At 43.6% G+C, this 17,072-nt stretch overlaps 1 protein-coding gene across 2 annotated transcripts in view; it reads right to left on the bottom strand.

Moving 5' to 3' along the window:
* LOC137436490 (tyrosine-protein phosphatase non-receptor type 14-like) overlaps positions 1-16,796 on the bottom strand; it is a 67,506-nt gene extending 50,710 nt beyond the window's left edge. The window contains exons 1-3 of one of the 2 annotated variants that reach the window (XM_068130338.2): positions 16,467-16,796; positions 16,066-16,168; positions 9,131-9,789 (exon numbers count right to left, since the gene is read on the bottom strand). In XM_068130338.2, coding sequence (XP_067986439.2) covers positions 9,131-9,427 — 297 coding nt within the window. In that variant the 5' untranslated portion in view covers positions 9,428-9,789; positions 16,066-16,168; positions 16,467-16,796. The remainder of the gene's footprint in view (positions 1-9,130; positions 9,790-16,065; positions 16,169-16,466) is intronic. The other variant, XM_068130330.2, reaches the window with a different exon arrangement.
* Between the last annotated feature and the right edge of the window lie 276 nt (positions 16,797-17,072).

Here is a 17,072-nt window from a genome sequence, read left to right as displayed (position 1 = left end):
CAAGTCGCGCGCGTAGCACCGCGCACTTCATCCCTATAGATTTTTAGTTATGCTGGTTACATCAATATTATTCATTGAAATGGACATGTAGAAACCCATTTCAGGTAGTTTTAAGCTGCTAAGGGGGTTAGGGGGGCAAAATTATAACCCAAATTTGGCATTTTTAAGCCAAATTTGACCGAACTGAATCCTATTTTCTTCCTTTCAGGAAAGAAGATGGATCTCTCACAAGAGCCTCCCAAGAAGCGGATACGAACAAGCAGCAATGCCAACGACAACTGTGTGATATGTCATCGCCCATTGGATGCAGATTGTCCATTCGTTAAAAAAAACCAACACTGGAGGGAATCAAAGCCGTTATTCATGCCGCAGAACTCCGTCAAGATGATGTTCATGAGAGACTTTCTAAAATCCAAGATGACATTTTAAATCGAACTGTTACGGTTAGATACCACACAAAATGCAGAGCTTGGTATACATCCTCGAGTAACCTGAAGTACGTGCAAAGCGATCCCAGTGGAACGGTTAGCACTGGTAATGATACACCTGACTGTCACAGTGGTCCAACACGGCTTAGGCGAGCTGAAACATCTGCTTTCAATATAAGAACAGACTGTCTCATATGTGGGTCATCTAACATTAGAAAAGAAAAGCTGACCAACATTGCCACTGGCACTGGGGCATCAAATCGTGACCGCATCATAGCAGCCTCTTTAGAAAGACTAGATGACAAAATTCGCATGCGCATGTTAGCTTACCCAGACTTGTTTGCATATGATGCAAAGTACCATAGGTCATGTTATAGTCGTTATATTTCACCACGAAATATCAATGCTGACAGGGGCAAGGCTGAAGCTCAGAAATCTCTGACTGATTTCGATAAGGGTGTTCTGCGTTTGAGTAAGGAAATTGAGTGCACTATTCTATCAAGAAGCAGGAATCTTGTGACATTGTCCTCTCTACATGAACGATTCATTGAAATGCTCAATGAAGGTAGGCCTGATACTCCTGATACTAGCACGGAGCCCAGTGAATATCCCACATGGAAACTTAAAGAGAAGCTGAAGAATCATTTTAATGACAAACTATTATTCATAGCCCAGCCTGGCAAGTCCGATCTAGTTTGTTCCAGTGAAGTGAGTGTTGGTCATGCCTTGAAAAAGGTTGCAGCGCTGAACATTCAGATCAGTGAATCTGGTGAATGTGAATGCACTAATAGTGAAGATACGGGTGAACTGGATAACGCTGTTATCCTCCATCAAGCTGCTGGTATTCTGCGCAGTTCAATGTCTGGAATTAGCTTTCAGACTACCCACTACACTCCAAGTGTGGACCTGAATATGCAGCAGTGCAAGAACTTCGTTCCTGAGACATTGTATGACTTCATAACATGGTGCACGTCGAAGGAATGCTTTGATAAGGCCAATCATTGCGGCGCTGGTAATGCTGACTTGAGGGTTCTGGTTATCTGCCACAACATCATTGCCCTATCTTGGTGTTGAAATGCACCATAATCATGGCAGTATGGAACTGATAGAGCTTCTCAGTTCTGTTGGGCACTCCATCAACTATGATGATATACGGAAGTTTCTAACATCAGCAGCTCTTGATGAGCTTTCAGGATCATCCAGTCAACCCATTCCACGCGGTATTTCTAACTTCAACTTGGAAGACATCCGATCCATAGTAGATGCCGCCATTGACAATTTCGATCGGAATGAAGAGACTATCGATGGTAAACACACTACACATGCCATGGCGATCGTCCTGTACCAACGATCTCAGGATACTGATGAACTAGCATCCATTCCTCGCACAAAGCAGAAATCCTTGGACCCTGGACAATACGAAGAACAACCCATCCAAGTTTATCGCAAGCCAGCAAAGAAGCCGGAACCTGCTGTGAGCTGTCAGCAGGGTCAATTCGAAAATGACTCTTCAATGGTCTTGAAGAAAGACTTGGTATGGGAAGTGGCAAGGGCATGTGGTGGTGACGACTCGCCCATTCCTGCATGGGTGGATTCAATGCCCTCGTGAGCACCAGGACTGTCCCAGTCACAAAGATTCGCTATCTACCATTCATCAATGCCTCGCCGTCTGACCTTTCCACCATATTTACAACATTGCTCAGACTAGTACAGATAGCCAAAGAGTTGGAGCAACATCATATTCTCATAACTGCCGACCTTGCAATCTATAGCAAAGCACAACAGATTTTGTGGAGCAGACCAGAACCGCTGGTAGGCAAAGTTACAATGCGGCTGGGGGGAATGCACCTCACAATGGTTTTCTTGGCAAGCATTGGTAAGATATTCGGAGATGGTGGCCTTCAGAACATCCTAACCTCCTCTGATGTGTATGCAGCCGCGACAGCTAGCCAGATGCTCCAAGGAAAGCAGTACGCATGGGGAATCCGAGGTGTCCGTTTGGCGCACGAAGCACTCTCACATATGTTCCTGACCTCAGCTGAAACCTACGCCACCAAGAACAACTTGCCATGGCTGACTGATGAAACCAAGCAGGTGATATGAGATCTTGAGGAGGCCTTCAAGTCCAAGGATGCGACTATGTGTGTGACTGCTTGCCAGAAAGCAGAAGACACAATCCCCCAATCCGTGTTGCATACGATAGATCTCTTCCGAAAAGAAGGACGACAATGTTCCAGTACATTTGGCTTCTGGGATAGCTTTCTGGAGTCTGGGAACATATTGCTGCGATTGTTACGAGCCGACCGGGAAGCAAACTTCCTGATGCATATTCAGGCAATCACGGAAACTGTCCCTTATTTCTTCCTTGCTGGGAGAATCAACTATGCCCGGTACACTCCAGTGTACATTGCAGAGATGAAGCAGTTAGAAGAACAAGAGCCCCTGATGTACCGCCACATGATGGAGGGAGGTTTTGTTGTCCGCAGATCGGCCAGTCGTGCTTTCAACTGTGTTCCAACAGATCAAGCGCTAGAACAAACCGTCAATCGCGAGGCTAATAGTCAGGGGGGTGTGGTTGGTTTCACCTTGCGCAAAGGGTGCACTACTGCGCTGGCTAATGACACGGCACATCACAGGTGAATACGCAGAAGCATTCAAAGAACTTTGCAACTCTGGGGCAAAGGAAAAGTTGCACGAAGAGCTGGGGAAAGCCTGTCTAAACAAGGACAGAAGGGATGTGAATGACATGAAGGAATACCTTCGTACTCAATGCCAGGATTCATTTGACTTGGAGAATGTTCCAGACCATCTGACCAACATCACAACAGGTCAAACAGTTTCACAGAAGGTTGAAGACTCGATGAAGGGCATCCCAGACAAGGGTAAAGTTGTTTTTGATGACTTTGTCAAGGAACGACTTGGAGACGAGCCTACGAAAAGGTTTTGGGAACCTCTGCAGAAGTCCACTGTGTCGACATTTGCGGATATGAAGAAGGCCCTTCCAAATGACAAGGATCGGAAGCTGATAATTGACACTGAGGTGTTGTTCCGGCGGCTTCTGGCAGTCTCTAGGAGTCGTGATGTAGACTTGAAGAACGTCCTCAAGTATGAACTGGCAGCAGTACCACCGGCCCTCTTCCATGACGATGGAACGATAAGAACGACGAACAAGGCTGACCTTGCACAGAAGCTTGAATCAAATTGTCCAGAGGTTTTAGCAGAGCTACCACAGATCGCAGCAGGGATTTCGTCCACGTATATCATCGACGGCATGGCTATGGTTCAATCACTGAATGAGAACCACTTCAGAACATTCAACGATTTGGCCGGAGTTGTTCAGAAACGCACAATCCGACTTCTCAGAAACCAAACCTTGGAGCTAACCAGTGTAACCATTGTCTTCGACCGCTATGACAGTGTGCCATCTGTTAAGACAGCAGAAAGAGAGCGTCGGGGTGCTTCTGCTGCTCAGCTTCCTTCTTATCAGATCCTGGGAAGCCGACCTGTTCCGAAATACAGGTCATTTCTCAAATGGGTTGGTAACAAGGCAAGCCTTGCGAATTTTATATCGACGTACATCCAGGAGCATGCAGCTGAACACATTCCAAATGGAAAAGCTATCATCTTGGCAGGAGGTTTCAGTGATGGGGAGTTAGTCAATGCTGTTACTCCATCTGGTGTATCGTCCTTGTCAAGTCTCTGCAGCAACCATGAGGAAGCCGACACCAGGATGATCCTGCATGCATGCAGCCTGGCGAAAGACCATGACAGAATTATAGTTCGCTGCGATGACACAGACGTCCTTGTCTTACTGGTTTACTATTTCAGCAGAGGACTGTTAAGTGACCATGTGTACATGTATGCTGGACATTCCGGAAAGGAACGTTACATACCCGTGCACATCATCGGAAACCAACTAGGGAAAACTGTTTGTGAGTGTCTCCCTGCTGCCCATGCCCTGACAGGGTGTGACACAACTTGTTCATTGAATAGAATAGGCAAGAAGACTGCCTATTTTAAACTGTTGAAAAATGTGGATGCAGTATCCGATTTACAGACCTTCCATCAGGACAATGTAGCCACATCTGTAACAGTAGCCCGAGCCTATGCTCTCCTCCTGTACGGGACGAAGGGGAAGGACATTGACACCTTGGATGCCTTGCGCTACATGCTGGCCACAACAACCGACAAGTCGGCATCAATGCTTCCACCAACGGAGGACGCCTTCAAACAGCATGTCCTTCGTGCAAGGTATCAAACACGCATATGGTGCGAGAGCCATATTGCTCAACAAGAACTGATTGATCCTGTTGGTCATGGCTGGTCTGCTTGTGTTGCTGGGGGCACCACTCAGACAATGTCCACCCAGCCATCTGCTCCGGTTGAAGTTCGTGATCTCACACACCTCTATTGCACTGACAAGGCCTGTTTGAGTGGAAGGAAATGTCCCTGCCTCCTTGCTGGACTAGAGTGTATAGAGGCTTGTTCCTGTACGGACTGTGAAAATCAGAATAACATATCCGAAGATGACAATGAAGTGGAGGTGGACACATAGGCCTAGACACGTACCATGCAACCAGATTTTAGGTGAGTTATGTTACGGTTATGTGTGCCACTGTAAACAAGGGGTTAATGGACCATGCTGTGCCCTTCCACTGTCCTAAAAGAGACTTTTATAATGAGACTTCCGACAGACTGTTTCTAGCTGATCAAACAATCAGATTTTGGTACTGATTATCATGATGATCATAGAATGGAAGACGAGATCGGTTTCAATTTTTTGGTAAAAAGTGCCAAATTTAGGGTACATCTTTGGCCCTTTAACTCCCCTACTGGCTTAACCACCTAATATACACAGATATGAGTCTATTTCAATGAAAGACGGTGATGAAACCACCAGTTTTAAGATAACCAGGCTAAATGCAGAGATTTAGGCAAATTGGTGAAAAATGGACTTTTACGTGCAGTCGGAAACAATGGGTTAATGGCCCATGTTATACCCATTACATTGAACTAAAACAAGCTTTTATATCAATGAGACATAGTTACCAATAAAACAAATCAGGTTTGTCACTGAAATAACAGGTTTTATTGATATAAAAGAAGAAAATAAAATTCATTTCGGTCAAATTTGCCAAAAATTGCCAAATTTGGGGTATAATTTTGGCCCCCTAACCCCCTAGCATCTTAAAACTACCTGAAATGGGTTGCTACAGGTCCATTTCAATGAATAACATTGATGTAACCACCATAACTAAAAATCTATAGGGCTATTTTAATGAAATAAGAAAATGATAAAATGGGTCCATTTATTGCATGTTGTCGGAAATAAGGGGTTAATTTAGCATGCCGTACAAAATTGCTGCAACTACAACATCATTCGTCAAAAACTAGAGGCCCAGACGGTTAAAATGAGACCGGTCCCAGCTTGTTATACCTCCGGTAGGGGTGTACCTAATTTTTAGGGCCGAGGCCACTGCACTATATAGACCGATCCGATGGAGGGTTCAATGGTGAATGGACGGGTGCCCTCTATAGATGCCGCCATAGTTGGGAGGTGCCCGCTTCATTCGGCTTGCTCTCCAGCATTCAGATTACATGCAGTTACCGGTCTCAGTTCACTTTGCTGAAAGAATATCGATACAAAATATATTTGTTTGTTAGATTCATCGGAGAAGATGGAATTGTGGATGATACGACCGGTCCACCGAGCTATACGACCGGTGAGGAGCCGGTGTGGCGGCCCACGCGGAGGTGGCCTCTGAGGGAAGAATCCATGCGGGGCGGCAGTGATACACCCGCCGTGACCTGGCCATATGGAAGAGTCGATGAAGCGATAAGGAGCTGGGGAGGTGGCCCACGCGAAGGGGCGGAGGCCCAGTCGGGTCTGCCAGACGAGTCACAACCCTAGTGATCAAGGAACTTGGGGCTCGGCAGCGGCCACTCAGGGCCTAGCCGTAGTTTCCAGAGGTGGCCAGCACGGGCGGAGGTGGACTCTGAGGGAAGAATCCATGCGGGGCGGCTGTGATACGGCCGCCAAGACCTGGCCGTATGGAGGAGTTGATGAAGGGACGGGCACCTAGTTGGGTCGGTCAGAGGAGTCGTTATCGTAGTGGTCGAGAAACTCGGGGCTAAGGCGGAAGGGGGCTCGGCATGGTGTAGCATAGGGTACGCGGTTGCTAACTAAATAGGTTTGGTGCAGGTGGAAGTGGAAACCGGGTACCCCCAGGTGCCAGGTGCCTTCAGTGCGGCATGGCCGTGCGCCTTCGGCGCCCGGCGATATCGCCGAAAATGGGGTTTGTATCGTGTGCCTTCAGGTGCCAGGTGTCCACGACCGCTCCACACGTATAGAGAAACACTTGATAACGATTATCACGGACACTTTTCATGTACGATCGCGATGATAGTTGTGCTGGCGCAGCCAGCTGGAGTTAAGTTTGGATCGGGACGCCTCCCAGTAATGGAGGACGCAAGAGCGCCGCCTATCGGCGAAGGGGGCACGATCGTCCTTATCAGATCAGTCTATACCTACCGTTCCATATTGTTGGAAGAGACGTAACGCCGATGCTTTCGATATTTGATGGTCATTTTAACAATCGGGTTGTTTGTGTTTCACACTGAATGAAAAACGTAAACGTAGAGCATGGCGATTGTGATATATGACAGGTTCGCCGATATGTTCAACATGAACGGCATTTAAATCAAAATGGTGGAGTATGGAGAGTCAGCCACGTACGCCGTAATGACATCAGACGTAATCACATCACCCTGTCATGTGACCAGATCCTCAGCTCTAATTGGTATACGTTTGAGGGGACATACATATACATACAGACGGACAAACACTTCTAGATGGCTTTGCCCTATGGGCTCTGCCGTAAAAATTTTCTCTGCAATTGTTGGTCTGATGGACACGAATTTTTCACCATAGGAGCGCCTCCTCCTGTATAATTTTTTTAAATGACGCCTGTGACGTCATAGGTCACGTGGTACAGGCGCCATCTTCGAAAAACCAAAAAAAGTTGCACTTCTCCGAAATAGCTCCGAAACCACTCCATAGAAAAAAAAGGAAACGTGACTCATTGCAACGACCTCCGCATGAGAAACTAGAACCGCACTCAATAGAATGCATACCTCCACGAGGCTGAACAGTTTATATTTTGTATCCCACTGAATCGTAAGCATTGTGAGCTCGGTTGTGAGCTGAACCAAAATCCAATTGACTTGTTGTTGCCACCTAACCAACTCATCCACCAAGTTTAGTCATAACTCGTCCATAACTTTTTTGAATATCATGTTATATATCACTTTTCACCCGATCTCTCAATGGTGAAGAATCACTTAATAATTCAATAATTCTCATATCCAAATCCATATTAAGATCTTCACCAAAATCCAATCAATTCGTCCTTGTCACACACCCAACCGGTCCACCAAGTTTCGTCCAAATCCGTCCACAACGTTTTGAGATATCCTGCTATGTATCGTTTTGGCCCCATCTCCCAATGGTGAAGAATCACTTAAATTCTACTAGCCGGATCCGAATCCAGATCTTCACCAAAATCTAACCCTTTTATCCTTGTCACATACACTACCTCTCTGCCAAATGTCGTTTGAATCCGTCCACAACTTTTTGAGATATCTTGTTCACAGACAGACAAACAAACAAGGGGTGAAAACAACCTTCATCCACCTTTGGTGGCGCAGGGAATAGTGTTGTTAACAATGACATCATTGGTACATTTTGACGTTATAATTCGACAAGTGCAACGCTCAGTCTGATCAGTTTGAAATTTCCTGAGCGTAATCTAAGCAATAATTATATCAGAGAATGTAAACTTATGTCATTGTCCACGAGGTCTGGCAGCCATATTGGATCAAAGAAAAAAAAAAAACCCCCTTAAAAAACAGAAGAGTTGGTTCGCACCCAGATGGCTGCATGGGGTAAGTATTCTATGAACACCATGTCGGTAAACATTTTATCAATCATCACTTTTTTCATGAGAAAGGTTGGTTGGAGAAAGGTTGGATGCTTAACATCCAGCACATCCATGTACTGGATGTGCTGGATTAGATATGTGTCCTTTAGGAAGGTACTTCCCCTTCCCCCCTTCCCCCCTCCCCAATCTACCTCTTCTAACCTTTCCATAAACTCCTCATTTATCTAATGCTCACAGAAGCCATTGTAATGCTACACATGCAGGATAATTAGGAGTAATCAATGTACTTTACATTAATTAAGACGATATTAGTAGATAAACAAAATATATAGTAAATGGGATTTTTACTTGGGATCCTGGCATCATGAGATGGGAACACCTATATGGTCAACCACAAAAGCACCGCAATATGTTTGTTTGAACGAAGGTTAAGGAAGCCTGCATTTTCAACTACAGTACAGTGCATGTAGATGTCTTCATGTCACCTAACGGGCTTCAACAACAAAGATTCACAAGTAACCAGCAGTACAAACAAAGAGGTCCTTTGTCGCTTATTCTTTCGAAGGAAATCATGGAATATTCGATCCACATTTGAATGCAAGAACCCAAAAAGAGGAGGAAGAAGTAATCGATTCCAGCTTTAAAACCCTGAAGGTAGGCATACTCTGGAATGCAAGTCATCCATCTTTGCAATAATAGTCACAATGCAACAGCAATTGAAGAAAATATTATTCATTGCCAATTTGATTTCTCCATACTTACATAGTTGGTCCTGGTCTTCGGAAGTGGATTCTGACCCATGGGTAAAGAGCTTAGCTTCCTGTTGCCAGGGTTTCTTGCCAATGGAGACTGTATTTTGCTATCGGTGACATCAACGACTTTCTCGATGGTCTTGGGTTTCGACAGGATCCTTGGAGCTGGGATAGGATGAGGCTCAAAAGTGGAGCATCGCTTAAAGTTCCGTACCCTTTTCAGCGCTGCCAGGAGGTGTGTGTTGTGTGGTGTGTTTGTGTATGGTATCAGTGTCATCTCAGACGAATGCTCTTTTACCGTTTGCATCCAAGATGTTTAAGTCCAAATGGATGAGCCAGCCCTTTAACAAGAGTGATGTTCCTGGCTTTACTCGAAAGTGTCGATCACAACGAAATCACGCAAACTGCCGGGTCAGTCACCGCAACGACATCCACCAATTTTGCTGATTCTTGCATTTCATTCTTTCGCCCACCGGCTTGCGTTGGCAGTTATATTCAATCGAGCCCTCCTGCAAGATTGACCGTCAGATATAGCATGTTGTATCCATAATGATGGTACATGCAGAATCAGTTTGTCCCGTTTTGCAACGTCCTCTTGTCAAGCGGAGACACTTTTGGTAGCACCGTAGCCAGAGTATGGGACTATTCCCGGAAAATTCTGGAACATTTCTGTGTGCACACACCAGGGAGGAAATTGGAGAACCTTAAAGCAGAAAACATTCACTGGTCAATGACACGTGGTGTTCAAAATGTTACACCGAGATTCCCACTGTAGTAAACATTTTTTCATCAAGTGTATATGTACGTGTAGAGGGTGGATATATCTTATTATAATAGAGCAAACGTATATGGTTATGTTTGTATGTTTATATGCGACCACAACGTCTTCATCTTCTTCAACAAAAAATTAACACCCAAAACACAGTCCGTGAACTCTTAATTACGTTTAGACTGCTGAGACCCCTCAGACCTTTGATGACCCTTTAAGTCCCCCAAGACCCCTGAAGACCCAAAATACTCTTAAAGACCCAAAAGACACTGACGACTTCAAAGAACCCGAATACCCCGAAGACACTTAAAGACCCAGAGGAAACAAAAGACCCTTAAGACCCCAAAACCCCTGAAGACACTTTTGGTAGCACAAGGCACCGAAGACCCAAAATACCCCAAAGACGCTGAAGACCCAAAATACACCGAAATGGTCAAAGATGCCTATCCTTCTGAAACGACGTGTGGTGAGGCGCACGGAGCCCGCTGAGTCACGCTCGTATATATATATGAGAAACAAGACCGAAAGTCTAAGCGGTGAAGCCACCGGGCTTGTAAAATATTATAAACCATTAACACATATGATTAGTTTTTATTAAACAGTCATTAATGCTGTCTATAACATTAAACAAATAAATTGAGGAATCCCGACATCCATGAGGTAAGATTTTACTTATAGAACTAAGTGAAGATCTACTGTAATCGATATACCCCACAAGGGCTGGGTAAATAACATGACCCTTCCTGGCGCAAAAGTGCCGTTTTTCATAGCTGCCTTTTGAAACCCACCAATGAAGGTTTTGTTTTGAAAACTACCAATGAAACCCAATTTTCCTGCTGTTTAACACGAAACTGAAAGGGAGGAAGCCCGGGGTGCACAACATTTACCAAGCAGATAGCTAGCACTTGCCAAGCCAGCCGTTCCTTAACCGTTTTGAATGGAGTGCTTGCTCGAATGCTTTAACCACTTGGCGATCTCTCCACAATAAACTTGGTAAATGAACACACACCCAATGTTCTTGAGACCAGACAATAGATCGACTGTAATCCATATACAGTCGTGGCCAAAAATATCTGCACCCATGCACTTTTTTTCAAATTCACTCTATTTTCTCAAAAAAAATCAGAAATTAAAAAGAAATTGCATTGACAAAATTATTGACACCCTCGACTTGATATTTGGTAGCACAGCCTTTGGACAAAATAACTGCAATCAAGCGCTTCCTATAGCCATGAATGAGCTTCCTACACCACCATACTGGCAGTTTGGCCCACTCTTCTTGTGCAAACTGCTCCAGTTCTCCCAGATTTGAAGGGTGCCTTCTCCCAACTGCTGTTTTCAGATTTCCCCACGTGTTCAATGGGATTTAGATCTGGACTCATTGCTGGTCACTTCAGAACAGTCCAGCGTTTTGTCTTGAACCATTCCTGGGTACTTTTTGAAGTGTGTTAGGGTCATTGTCGTGCTGCAAGACCCATGACCTTCGATGGAGACCCAGCTTTCTGACACTGGGTTGAACATTGTGCTTGAAAATGCCTTGGTCATCTCCTGATTTCATGATGCCATGCACACATTCAAGACACGCAGTGCCAGAGGCAGCTGCCCCAAAACATCACTGAACCTGCTCGATGTTTGACTGTAGGGAATGTGTTCTTTTCTGTGAAGGCTCCATTTTGTTTTCTGTAAACATAGAGATTATGTGCTTTGACCTAAAAGCTCTAATTTGGTCTCATCTGTCCACAGGACATTCTCCCAAAAGGATTTTGGCTTGTTCAGGTGTGTTTTGGTAAACTCCAGTTGGGCTTTCTTATGTCTCTCTCTCAGCAGTGGGGTCCTCCTGGGTCTCTGCAATAGAACCCCCTTTCAGTGAGTTGGCGATGGATGGTGCGTGTTGAAACTGTTGTACCTTGTATCTGAAGGTCAGCTTGAATCTGTTTGGCAGTTGATCGAGGTGCTTTCTCCACCATTCGAACAATCCTTCGCTGCAATCTTTGATCAAGTTTTCTCTTGCGGCCACGTACAGGGAGGTTGGCTACAGTGCCGTGGGCCTTAAACTTCCTGATAGCATTGCATACGGTGGACACAGGAACATCAAGGTCTCTGGAGTTGGACTTGAAGCCTTGAGATTGTCCATGCTTGGCTACAATCTTGTGTCTGACCTCCTCAGACAATTATCTGGTTTTCTTTAGTTTCTCCATGCTCATTGCAGTACACACAGGGACACAAAACAGCAGAATGACTCATTCTCTCCATTTAAGCTGGTTGAATGAGTGATTTTTATATTGCAGGCACCTGCAATTCACCACAGGTGAGTTCAATTCCAAAGTAAAGGAGAATCACTTGCTTGAAATCTAATTATTTCTAAAAGGTGCCAATAATATTGTCTGGGCCATTTTAGGATTTCTGCATGGAATAAGCTAAGACCTAGTAATTTTTTCAGCTCTTTTTGTTTTTTTTCCACTGCAAACCAAATAAATACATATCTGGATACCAAAAGATTTTTTACATTTCAACAATTTTCTGGAAAAAATGGTGCATTATTTGAAAAAAATGCAAAGGGTGCCAATATTTTTGGCCACGACTGTACCCCAAAGAGCGGGTGTACTAGTAAATTAAAATGTCGGTCGGTGGATTCAGCCGTTGGAATGACATTATAGACGTAATGACATAGTGTGACGGGCGGACACAAAACTGCCGCTGCTTTAATATATAGCAGATGATATATTTTAACCTCCAGTAACTTTGCAGTCACTACGAAGGGATTAGTGTTACGATTAGATTTACTATAATATTAATGTTATGTTATCATAATTTCGAAAATGATATTACTATCAAAAAACCGAATTCCTTACTTCTACGGTTATTAATATTAGTACCTTACACTGCTTATCATCGATTCATGAACCATAGCGCTTCAATCTAGAAACGTTGTATTTTTGAGATTGGGATAAAAGTGTTATGGTGATATTTACTGTATTATTATTATTATTATTATTATTACGAAAACGATACTCCTGAAACGTTACACTACTGTATTAAGAAACCTGGGTGTTAGAAAGTCTTTAATGCTATGTAGTCAGGGCCCTTAGGGATATTTTGGGGTCGTTTGGTTCAAATTCTTCAAAAAGCACCAAATTTGGCCAAGATGTTGCCCATGCCATGCTCTTTCGATTTTTGACAGGCGCCAAGACGGGCGCCCCCCCCCCCCCGGGGGCCCCATATTGGCGAAATACTAAATGGCCGCCACCCAGATTAGAGGAAAATCAGTTAAATACCCAAAAGGGTTGGAATCATGTATGATACCACTTTTCAGGGGTTTTCGAGGTCGAGGAATCCAATTATGATGTTATTTTGATGATTCGAGGTCAAGGTCAACCCTCAAGGTCATCTTAAAGTCAAACATGTCGGTTTTTGAGTTTTTTGTCAAGATTTATGCGAGGTTTACCATTTTATGTTTCTGGGTTGGGTAATCGAACTCTGACCTTATTTTTGACAATTAGAGGAAATATTTACATGTCTATTTCCTAATTTTCAGGCATATGCAGTTCATCAGTCTAATTACAAAGGTACGGATTTTGATGTTTTATGAACTGTATGCCATATCCTTGTGTTTAATTTTTGTGCGATCATGATCCGGGTTCATGTATACATGATTGTATACATGTCATAAATATGACGTCATAGGTCGTGTGACCTGGCGGCCATATTGGATTTTATGAAAACCTTAAAAGTGGATCCGTGCCTTCATTTTTCGATCGATTCATTTTGAACTTTGACCACTTATAGTACGCCATGTGATTGGATGCATATCCTAATTATGACGTCATAGGTCAGGTGACATGGCGGGATGGACCGGTATGGTCCCCGGATCATACCGCCCTTGGCGCCCATCAAAAATCGAAAGAGTATGGCATGGGCAACATCTGTGCCAAATTTGATGCTTTTGGAAGAATTTGAACCAAAATATCCCGAAGGGCCCTGACTAATGTGTACGATATACGTGAACGTTTCCTGCTTTGCTTGTGAATGTTTTCTTGCAATCTGTTGATGCCATGTTGGTGTAGAGCGAGCCTAATTCTTACCTTTTTTCTTATAATTTACACCGGAAAGGGAGGAGACTTCCTGCTTCTTGCTGATGACTCGTGTGAGCGAGTTGATTGCCGCGATATTTGCCGTGTTTCATTAAATGTTGTGCCGAAAGGGCGTTTAGTGTCTCATTTTGTCCGAACCGTTTGATCACGGCCCCTTTCCTGGATCCACTGTTCTCTATTATCCTCCGTACTAGCTAGCCTTTACCGTAGGATTCCAAAGCCTACTTTTCACTGGGCTTAATTTGTCTGAAGCGGCCCGATGGTGAGGCATGAAGCTTCAGGCCTATATGTACCGTATTGTTGCAAGAGCCGTAACGCCGATGCTTTCTATATTTGAGGGTCATTTTAACAATCGGTTTGTTTGTGTTTCACACTGAATAAAAATCGTAAAGGTAGAGCATGGTGATTGTGATATATGACAGGTTCGATGATATGTTTGACCTGAATGAAATTGGAATCAAAATGGCGGTGTGCGGAGAGTCAGCCGCCGTACCGCTGTAATGACATCAGACGTAATCACATCACCTTGTCAAGTGACCAGATCCTCAGCTCTGATTGGTATACGTTTGAAGGGACACACATACATTCATACAAACATACATATTATGGAGAAACACTGTTCTAGACAGCTTTGCCCTATAGGCTATGCCTTAAAAAAAAAAGAAAAAAAAAAAGAAGTATATAGATTAAATATAATAAAGAAAACAATATATATATATATATATATATTAGATTCATTTACAGGATTAAATAATTAAATTTATATATGTGGGAAAATTACATGCCCAGACCAGGAATCAAACCCAGGTCCTCTGGAAAACCGTACAAGTGCTCTGCCATCTGAGCTATCTGGGTGACCCTGACTGAGAATGCAATCCTCCCACACATATGATTGCCCTCTTTCTGTTAATGCTTCCGGGGCACTCGCTGCCAATCATAGGAGCACCAACGGCCTGAACATGACAGGGTCTTCCTCCAATGGAGGGGGGACAAATCCATGTCCTCTATTATAAACACCACTTGGGGCGTAGTGAAACAATTAGATTAATGAACAGGATTAAATAATTAAATTTATATATGTGGGAAAATTACCTGTTACTGTTTTCCAGAGGACCTGGGTTCGATTCCTGGTCTGAGCATGTAATTTTCCCACATATATCAATTTAGTTATTTAATCCTGTAAATTAATCTAATAGTTCGAAATTTCTTGAGCGTGATCTACATAACAATTATATTTGAGAATGTAAATTTATGTTGTCATCACTCACGTGGTCTGGCAGTCATATTGGATCAAAGAAAAAAACCACTTCAAACACAGAAGAGTTGGCTATAATAGTGCATAACACACACACACACACACACACACACACACACACACACACACACACACACACACACACACACACATATATATATATATATAATTATATATACATACATACATACACACACAAGATTAACACACCCTCTTTCTACATTTTTGGACGATTGTGAGTATCTTGTTCGTATAACCTTTTAGAACCATCCTCAATTCCAAGGGTTCCTTTAATGCTTTGTGTCTTTTCCTTTAATAGGAAGGTACTGTATAAAATCATCGAGAAATTGTTTAATATTAGACACAACAGCAATTTATTCTTCAAATTTGTCGAATATTGTAACTTTTTTTTTTTTTGCATTTCTGTACCAATCCTTTTTCAGAGAAAAATCAACCCTTAATAGTTTGATTTCTCCAGGAATCAACCTCAGGGACCATCATAAAAATGAACCACTGATGGTCTCAAGAGGCCTAAGGACATGGAAATGCTTTAAAACATACATTTGAAAATACAATAATTGCCTGCCAGAGCACTTGGACAAGTTTCGCTTCATGATAATGGGGTGCCATTAGCAAACCTGTGCATTTCCCTGGGAACGAATGTGATGAAGAGAACGTCAAAATTTACCAACATTCGTTTCAGACAGGCCTGCATGACTAAGATTGAACGTTTGGTCGGAAGGACATGGTGTTGTCGTTGATGCAATTCCCTCTGCTGGTCAAGGCAGGAATTTGGAATTTGTTCACGGTGCCGGTGATAGCTCACCTACCTACTCTTTCGGAAGGACACCGTGGGATCTTTAACGCCCACCAACGAATACTGGCAGACGGGCCATCCATCCGATGGACCGCACACACATCGATTGACGCTGCCTGTGAAACACCAGGATGGCAGTTTATAGCTGGGTTGGGATTCAGACCCAGTCTAGATAGCTTAGACTGACTATCAGTGTTCTTGTAATTGTACAATCTACAACTCCATTTTTTGTAATTGTACAATTCCCAACACCCATTTTTTGTAATGGTACAATCCACAACACCCCTTTTTCTCTAATGGTACAATCCATACTTTGAAATGGGTGAAGAGTGCCAAGTTCACGAATGTGTTCCAGCTCTTCCACGAGCCTCGACTCGGTATACGCAAGAGGAAAAATAAAAACAGACCACTCACGTTGCTCAAAGAATCGCTGCGGGAAACTTTCCACGGAGTTTGAAGAGCGTCCAAAACTTTTGTCCAAGATTCAAAAGTTGTTTGTTGTGGCGACTTCCGCCGAAAGTTTTGTATGCTTTGCTCTTCCTTCTTAATTCACTTCGTCTCACGATGCCGCAGCAATGTCGTACGCTGTTCCTTCCATGAAACCGAGCTCACAATGCTTACGAAGAAAGAATGCCGGAATGACGAACAGGAGTGACGTCGTGGGTGCGGTGATCGCCCTTTAGCCTACCTACCTCATAGTCATATGGACCCACGGCACCTGTTCTTTGAAACTTTCCCTGCCCTAAAGTTTGAGGGGGCGGAGCTGTAATAAGTACCTGAGCACGGTAATTGTTACTCCCCTTGCATGATATTTAATTTATTTATTAACCCACTTATTGTGGTTCAATGGACTTCACCTGGACCGACTATCAGTTCAGTATCAGTTAAATTGAATTGCAATTTGCTATCAGCATTAGCAGCGATCTATTTGTTACGTACCTAAATAATGGTGGAAGTTTCTCTCTCAATAAAAACTCTTTTCATCCATGTGAAGCTCTCAAACGAAACATTCAAACTGCA

This window comes from Myxine glutinosa, chromosome 1, assembly GCF_964187855.1.
Source record: "Myxine glutinosa chromosome 1, kmMyxGlut1.1, whole genome shotgun sequence".
NCBI lineage: Eukaryota > Metazoa > Chordata > Myxini > Myxiniformes > Myxinidae > Myxine > Myxine glutinosa.
This window is presented reverse-complemented; position numbering and strand designations above follow the sequence as displayed.